Source organism: Rhinopithecus bieti, unplaced genomic scaffold (genome assembly GCF_001698545.2).
Source record: "Rhinopithecus bieti isolate Rb0 unplaced genomic scaffold, ASM169854v2 scaffold_29388, whole genome shotgun sequence".
Classification (NCBI taxonomy): Eukaryota; Metazoa; Chordata; class Mammalia; order Primates; family Cercopithecidae; genus Rhinopithecus; species Rhinopithecus bieti.
In genome coordinates, this window is record NW_016813389.1 from 964594 (window position 1) to 973131 (window position 8538).

The following is an 8538-nucleotide window of genomic DNA, read 5'->3' on the forward strand; positions in this document are numbered from 1 at the left end:
CGGCCTCCCAAAGTGCTGGGATTACAGGCTTGAGCCACCGCGCCCGGCCTGCATCCATGTTCTGAATCACAGTATAGTGAGGTTCCCAAGAAATTCCGTGTTTGCATCTTTGGGGTATGCTTTTTTTTTTTTTTTTTTTTTTTTTTGAGACGGAGTCTTGCTCTGTCACCCAGGCTGGAGTGCAGTGGCCGGATCTCAGCTCACTGCAAGCTCCACCTCCCGGGTTCACGCCATTCTCCTGCCTCAGCCTCCGGAGTAGCTGGGACTACAGGCGCCCGCCACCTCGCCCGGCTAGTTTTTTGTATTTTTTTAGTAGAGACGGGGTTTCACCAGGTTAGCCAGGATGGTCTTGATCTCCTGACCTCGTGATCCGCCCGTCTCGGCCTCCCAAAGTGCTGGGATTACAGGCTTGAGCCACCGCGCCCGGCCGGGGTATGCTTTCAGGCATTTGAAGTTCCGGCTCACCGTCTGTGCCGTAGTGGACAAGTTTGAGAAGCCCCCAGGTGGTCTGTAACCCTGTGGCGGTAGGAAGTTTCTGAATCCACCTCCCTCCTTTGCCAGGCCCAGCTCTGACCCTGGGATGCTATCTCAGTCCTCTGATGTCCCCTTTCCACAGGGCAGCACAGACTATTTCTTGAGCAGTGGTGACAAGATTCGATTCTTCTTTGAGAAAGGCGTTTTTGACGAGAAAGGTTTGGAGCTGGGGCCCTAGAGCTGGGCAGGAGCCATGGTGAGGGTAGGCTGGACTCGGGGATCTGCTCCCAGGGATGGAAGAGTGCTGAGGCCAGCTGCCCATGGAAGGCTAGACACCAGTTCTCTGCCTTTATCTGTTCTTTGTGCCACAGGAAATTTCCTGGTCCCTCCGGAGAAATCCGTCAACAAAATTGGCCACGGTGAGCAGGGGCTTGGGGGTGCAGGAAAGAAGATGGGGGAACTGGCCGGGAGTGGTGGCTGACACTTGTAATCCTAACACATACTTTGAGAAGTCAAGGCAGGTGGATCACTTGAGGTCAGGAATTCAAGACCAGCCTGGCCAACATAGAAAAAATTAGGTGACTGTAGTGGCGCACACCTGTAGTCCCAGCTACTCAGGAGGCTGAGGCAGGAGAATCGTTTGAACCGGGGAGGCGGATGTTGCAGTGAGCCAAGATCGTGCCATTGCACTCCAGCTTGACTGGGTGACAGAGACAGTGAGACCCTGCTCAAAAAAAAAAAGAATGGGGAAACTGAAGCCTGAAGAATTTAGGAGCCTTAATGAAAGCCCATAGTGGCTGGGCTTAGTGGCTCACGTCTGTAATCCCAGCACTTTGGGAGGCCAAGGTGGGCGGATAACCTGAGGTCGGGAGTTCAAAACCAGCCTGACCAACATGGAGAAACCCCATCTCTACTAAAAATACAAAATTAGCCGAACATAGTGGCACATGCCTCTAATCCCAGCTACTCGGGAGGCTGAGGCGGGAAAATGGCTTGAACCTGGGAGGTGGAGGTTGCAGTGAGCCGATATCGCACCGTTGCACTCTAGCCTGGGCAACAAGAGTAAAACTCTGTCTCAAAAAAAAAAAAAAAAAAAAAGAAAAAAGAAAAAAAGAAAGCCCATAGTAAGTTCGTGGTCGGGTAAATGGCATTTGTGGCTGCAGGCTCCCCTCTGGTCTTCGGCCCCTCTGCTAATCATGACACTGCTGCCACAGCACTGGGGATAGGGGGTCACCTGATTCCCCCCAACAGATGGGCATGTGCAGGCTCTTCCACTCTCTACTGCCTGGCCTGGGGGAGCTCCTGGGTCCAGTGCTCCCTGGAGCCACCCTAAGGGGCATCTGACCTGCTGACAGGGTCTCTATTCTGACACCCCAAAGTCAAGTAAGAAAACCCTCATTTTTTTTCTTTAGGATCATACATTATAATTTGTGTTGTAGACTGCTTATTTATTTTGTAAAATAAAATTGAGATGAGGTCTCGTTATGTTGCCTAGGCTGGTCTTCAACTACTGGGCTCAAGTGATCCTCCTGCCTTGGCCTCCCAAAATGCTGGGATTATAGGCATAAGCTACTGCACTTGGCCTGGAAAGCTTATTGTTAAACCTGAAGTTATATCATGGTAGGCTTGTAGACAAATTGTGGTAAAATACATGTAAGATTTACCATACCATGATAACTGCTTTAAAGTATGTAACTCGGTCCAGCATGGTGGCTCATGTCTGTAATCCCAGCACTTTGGGAGGCCAAGGCAGGTGGATCACAAGGTCAGGAGTTTGAGACCAGCCTGGCCAATATGGTGAAACCCCATCTCTACTAAAAATACAATAATTAGCTGGGAATGGTGGCGCACGCCTGTAGTCCCAGCTGCTCAGGAGGCAGAGGCAGGAGAATTGCTTGAATCCAGGAGGTGAGGGTTGCAGTGAGCTGAGATTGTACCACTGCACTCCAACCTGGGTGACAGAGTGAGACTCCATCTCAAAAAAAAAAAAAAAAAAAAACAGTACGTAGCTCAGTGGCGTTAAATGCATTCAATCTTATGTTTATGACAATGAGGGACTATCCCATGCCAGGCCCTGGGCTGTCCCTGCACATTCATTAGCCCATCGAGTCCCACAGTAGCCCTGCCTCCCAGGTGCTTCTAATCCTCATTTGACAGAAGAGGAAACTGAGGCTCACAGGAGAGAAATGGTTACCCGAGGTCACACAGACCAAATGGTGGCACCGAGATTGCTGCACATGATTGGCGCCAAGGAGCCCTTAGCCATCTGTGAGGGGTGGGGATTCGGGGCTGGACTGAGCTTCCCAGATGGCCAGAAGGTCAAGAATAAGGGCATGGGTGGCATAGGGCCTGGGTGGGGGGAAGGCTCCCGTGGAGCCCATTACTCGGTTGTAAACAGGCAGAAGGGTTAATGCATACAAAATAGGTGAGAATGTCAAAGTGAGCCTGAGTGTGGGTGCCCAGAGCTGGGTGTGGAGGGACACATGGGCCCGAGATGGCGCTGACAGCCTCCTTCTGTCCCGCAGCTCTGCACGCCCACGACCCTGTCTTTAAGAGCATCACGCACTCCCCCAAGGTGCAGGTGAGCAGAGGTGGGGGTGAGGGCCAGGAGGCTGGGCCATGGGTGGCAGGCTGGCAGCATGACCTTTGCCCCCCTCCAGACCTTGGCCAGAAGTCTGGGCCTCCAGATGCCCGTGGTGGTGCAGAGCATGTACATCTTTAAGGTAAGCTCCTTGTCCTGGCCTCAGTTTACCATCTGTAAAATGGGCAGACTGCTCATACCAAGCCCTTCCGTACAATGGGCCAAAAGTTGCTGGAATTATTCTGTTGGTGGGAGAACATGGAAAATCGGTCTCCTCTGGCTAAAGCACCTGGAACTTAGTTGATGCTGTTAAAATTTGGTGGTAGGGGCTGGGCGTGGTGGCTCATGCCTGTAATCCCAGCACTTTGGGAGGCTGAAGCGGGCAGATCACTTGAAGTCAGGAGTTCGAGATTAGCCTGGCCAACATGGAGAAACCCATCTCTATTAAAAACAAAAATTAGCCAGCCATGGTGGCACACACCTGTAGTCCCAGCTACTCGGGAGGCTGAGGCAGGAGAATTGCTTGAACCCAGGAGGTGGAGGTTACAGTGAGTGGAGACCACGCCAATGCACTCCAGCCTGGGTGACACAGCAAGGCTCCATCTCAAAAAAAAAAAAAAAAAAAATTTGACTGGGCACGGTGGCTCACGCCTGTAATCCCAGCTCTCAGGGAGGCAGAGGTGGGAGGACAGCTTGAGCCCAGGAGTTCGAGACCTGCCTGGGCAATATAGTGAGACCCCGTTCTCCACAAAAAGGAAGAAAAAAAAAGACAAAAAAAAATTTTGATGGTAGGAGGGAGGGTCATCCCTAGGCCTCCCTTGACCTCCCTCCTCCCTTCTTTGGCAATTGAAATGCTGTGCTCCCAGCTTTCAAGGCCCAGCTCAGTGCCACCTCCTTTAAGAAGCCTTCCAGAACACCTGAGAAAAGAAGGACCTGTCTGACTCTGGGGCTGAAAGGCTCAACTGCTGGCCTGCATCCTAGCCTCTCCCTCCAGTCCTTGCCCTGCTCTGCTTTGTGATCTTGTTAGGCATGTGTGTGCTTGCACATGCTAGGAGCTCGTTGGGCAGGGGGGTTTCTCTTTGCATCCCTCCTGGGGCTGGCACACGGTAGCTGCTCAGCAGCTGGGTGTTGAGGTAGCTGGGTGAGAGAGAGGAAAATGCCTGTGGCCAGGGCAGCAGCATCCTGTGACTCTCAGAGCAAGCCCAGCTCCTCTCTGCTCTCCTCTGTCCTACCAGGCTTTTCCTCTCTCTTGCAGCAACCTCACTTTGGCGGTGAAGGTGAGCTGAGAGCTGTGGGCCCCTGAAAAGGCCATGGGTGGGACATCTAAGACCGCACTGGTTCTCAGATCTTTAGAAGGTGGGAAAGCGCTTGCTCCTGTCTGCTGTAGGAGCCTGGGACGGAGAGGAGGAGCCGCCTTCCATTCCTTCCTCTGAAAGCGGATTGGGAAGGAAATCTTGTGTCTTTGGCATAGTGGGTCCTGAACCTGCCACCAACCCCAGCTAGTTAAAAATACAGATTTCCTAGGCCAGGCGTGGTGGCTCATGCCTGTAATCCCAGCACTTTGGGAGGCAGAGGTGGGCGGATCACCTGAGGTCAGGAATTCGAGACCAGCCTGGCCAACATGTTGAAACCCTATCTCTACTAAAAATAGAAAAATTAGGTGGGTGTAGTAGCGCACACCTGTAGTCCTAGCTACTCAGGAGGCTGAGGCAGGAGAATCGCTTGAACCCAGAGGCGGAGGTTGCAGTGAGCCAAGATCACACCACTGCACTCCAGCCTGGGGGACAGAGTGAGACTCTGTCTCAAAAACAAACAAACAAAACACCAAACCAAAACAAACAAACAAAAAAAACAGATTCCTGGGCCCTAGTCACTGAGATCTTGAGCCAGTAGGGCTGCATGGGCCTGGGAATCCATTTGTTTTTTTTTGAGACAGATTTTCATTCTTGTCACCCAAGCTAGAATGCAATGGCACAATCTCAGCTCACTACAACCTCTGCCTCTCCGGTTCAAGTGATTCTCCTGCCTCAACCTCCCGAGTAGCTGGGATTACAGGTGTCCACCACCACGCCCAGCTAATTTTTTGTATTTTTAGTAGAGACAGGGTTCCACCATGTTGACCAGGCTGGTCTCGAACTCCTGACCTCAGGTGATCCACCTGCCTCAGCCTCCCAAAGTGCTAGGATTACAGGGATGAACCACCACGCCCAGCCCTGGAATCTGTTTCTAACAAGTTTCCTGGAGGAGGACTCCAGGAAAATTGCTGATCTAGTTCCACACCCTACCCCATGCAGTCACCCTTTACAGCCTCCCTGGTAGGTGATTATCCACTTCTGTTCAAATACCTCTGGTGATAGGGAGCTCACCCCCTCTCAGGAAGCCCTTTCCTTCCTTGCATGAGCCCAAGTTGGCCTCCTTGTGACCACCCCCTTCTTCCACCATTCAGCCTGTATGCAGTTCCCCAAAGGGATGACCATCCCCACCCTTAGCCTTCTCTGCCTGAGTCCAGCTCTCCCAGTTCCTTCCACCATTCCTCTCCCAAATGTTTCAAAGCCCCTTCCATTTCAAACGTTCCTTTGAAGGTCTGTCTTAAAGTTTGGTGTTCAGAAAACACGCAGTTGCCCGGGAAGGAAGGAGGTGAGACAGGAGCCTGTTTATTCTGTTGTTGAGGAGCACGTTCCTTTGTTTGGTGGTTCTGCATCCTAACTGTGCCCCAGCATCGTGGCGGGAGGTTTTAAAATGTGGATGCTGGCCAGGAGCAGTGGTTCACGCCTGTAATCCCAGCACTTTGGGAGGCTGAGGGGGGAGATCACCTAAGGTCAGGAGTTCAAGACCAGCCTGGCCAACATGGTGAAACCCTATCTCTACTAAAAATATGAAAATTAGCCGGGCGTGGTGGTGCATGACTGTAATCCCAGCTACTCGGGAGGCTGAGGCAGGAGAATCGCTTGAATACGGGAGGTGGAGGTTGCAGTGAGCCAAGATCGCACCACTGCACTCCAGCCTGGGCGACAGAGCCAGACTCCGTCTCAAAAAAATAATAATAATAAAGAAATGTGGATGCCTAATCACAGCATCTCCCCGCTTTGCACCCAACTTCCCAATCTTTTTTATTTTAAGAGGGAGTCTCGCTCTGTCACCCAGACTGGAGTGTAGTGGCACAATCTCGGCTCACTGCAAGTTCTGCCTCCCGAGTTCAAGCAATTCTCCTGTCCCAGCCTCCCAAGTAGCTGGGATTACAGGTGCCTGCCACCACACCTGGCTAATTTTTGTATTTTTAGTAGAGACAGGGTTTCACCATGTTGGCCAGGCTGGTCTTAAATTGCTGACCTCAGGTGATCCAACCGCCTCGGCCTCCCAAAGTGCTGAGATTATAGGTGTGAGCCACCGCACCAAGCTCCAGCTTCTCAAACTTATGCCACTGGGTGAACCATCTGGTGGCTGGGGGCCACTCGTCCCCGGTTAAGAAGGGTGGCTTGAGTTATCTCACTGGAATTAAACAGTAGCGCTACTTTATATCAAGCAGTTACATGGTTGGGCCCTAAGCACTTTTCATACATCATCTCATAGAATCCTCCAGCACCCTGTGAGGTAGGTTGTTGTTAGAGCCACTTTACAGTTTAGGAAGTTGAAGCTTTGAGAGGTGAAATCACGTTGCCTTAGAGTCCTGGGCCAGGAAGTGATGAGATTCTGACCAATTGTGGGAAGGCTGGCCCTGAAGAGCACCCAGAGGACTGAGGAGTGGGTAATGAGGCCAAGGTGAGGTGGGACCAGGCAAAAGGATGGGCTTCTCACTCCCCGTGGGCCTGCTGTAGTCTCCCCTCATCAGGACGCCTCCTTCCTGTACACGGAGCCCCTGGGCCGGGTGCTGGGCATATGGATTGCAGTGGAGGACGCCACGCTGGAGAACGGCTGTCTCTGGTTCATCCCTGGCTCCCACACCAGTGAGGAACCCTGTCTCTTCTGCCCACTTGGGACTCCCCACCCCCTAGGGAGAGGGACCCCGAGAAAGGAGGAGTTTAAGGCTCTCCATCTTGGCCTGCAGGTGGCGTGTCAAGAAGGATGGTCCGGGGCCCTGTTGGCTCAGTGCCTGGCACCAGCTTCCTCGGGTCAGAGCCAGCCCGGGATAACAGCCTCTTTGTGCCCACCCCAGTGCAGAGAGGTAGGCAGATGCAGAGGGCAGAGAGGCAGGGGGCTGAGTCCATCAGTCTGTGCCTGCTCGACTACCCAGCATCCAAGAGGTTGCCCTCAGGGTCATCTGAGGGCAGTGACGTCACAGAAGGAGGAGGGCTGGATGGGGGCTGGAAGTCAGGAAGCAGCATGTTTTCCTGCAAGCTGACCCAGATCACGCTAGAATCCACACTCGGCTACTTATAGGCTGTTTCTCTGGGCAAATGACTGACTCCCTGAGCCTGAATTTCCCCAAACGTGAAGTGGGAAATCAGTGAGATGATAAATACGTGGATACAGACTCTGCCTAGTGCATGGCCACTGCTCAACCAATGTAGGCTGTTGGGCGGGTCCTTTCTCTCATGAAAAGGGAAAACCAATGTGTAACTCAGCATCACCAGAGAGGTCCCAGTGGACTGGCACAGTGCAGAGGGCTTCTGCCTGATCCTGCAAAGACCTCGGGAGGGCAGGCCCTTCCTAAGGCTTGCCAAGGCCGCAGTCCACAGCAGAGGGGACTCGATCCCAGAGGAACTCGCAATCTCAACAGCTTAGCTTCCGACCCTGTGGGAGGCTGCAGGTGCCTGAGCTTTCAGGGAGGGGAATAGGGATGGATGGGGGCCACAAAACCGCTGGAGGGAGGAGGGCCCGTGTCCCTTCCTGCCCTGGGGAGGGGGGATGTGGGGCTGGTGGGTTCCTGACCTGCTTGTGTCTCTACCAGGGACCCTGGTCCTCATCCATGGAGAAGTGGTGCATAAGAGCAAGCAGAACCTCTCTGACCACTCGCGCCAGGCCTACACTTTCCACCTCATGGAGGCCTCTGGTACCACCTGGAGCCCAGAGAACTGGTAGGTGACAGGGTGGGTGTGTGCGCCCGACAGTCCCCTGGAGGCTGGGAGCAGTGACCCTGCACCTCAAGGTTATCTCCTCTATCTTCTGCAGGCTCCAGCCAACAGCTGAACTGCCCTTTCCCCCACTGTACACCTAAAGGCTTTCAACAGGCAGGAGCCCTGACCCCTCCCGGGTGAAGCTGTGGGCTGCAAACACCAGCATCTTGCTCAGCCTCTTGATTGCAACAGGGAGGTCTTGTCTCCCCTCCTGGGCTTTCCTCCTGCCCTGTGGGCAGCAGCCTGGGCTGGGTAAGGAGCTTCCCTAAGATCTTCATCTCTCTGCCTCCCTACTGCCCCACCATAGCCTTGAGGAGGCTTCTCAGCCACCAAAGGGTTCTGGCCCCTTCTCACTCTCCTCTCCTCTCAGATGGAACTTTGGTTATTATGGTGTTAGTTATCGAATAAAAATGACTTCAGAACGCAGCT

The 8538-nt window shown here is 53.2% G+C and overlaps 1 protein-coding gene across 11 annotated transcripts in view; it reads left to right on the forward strand.

The window, feature by feature from the left end:
* PHYHD1 (phytanoyl-CoA dioxygenase domain containing 1) overlaps positions 1–8538 on the forward strand; it is a 22353-nt gene extending 13815 nt beyond the window's left edge. For 4 of the 11 annotated variants that reach the window (XM_017848355.1, XM_017848357.1, XM_017848356.1 and 1 more), the window contains 8 exons: positions 617–692; positions 846–893; positions 3000–3055; positions 3135–3197; positions 6871–6999; positions 7101–7217; positions 7944–8070; positions 8165–8535. In XM_017848355.1, coding sequence (XP_017703844.1) covers positions 617–692; positions 846–893; positions 3000–3055; positions 3135–3197; positions 6871–6999; positions 7101–7217; positions 7944–8070; positions 8165–8250 — 702 coding nt within the window. In that variant the 3' untranslated portion in view covers positions 8251–8535. Of the gene's footprint in view, positions 1–616; positions 693–845; positions 894–2999; positions 3056–3134; positions 3198–4310; positions 4333–6870; positions 7000–7100; positions 7218–7943; positions 8071–8164 lie in introns of all 11 variants that reach the window. The other 7 variants (XM_017848358.1, XM_017848363.1, XM_017848359.1 and 4 more) reach the window with 7 other exon arrangements.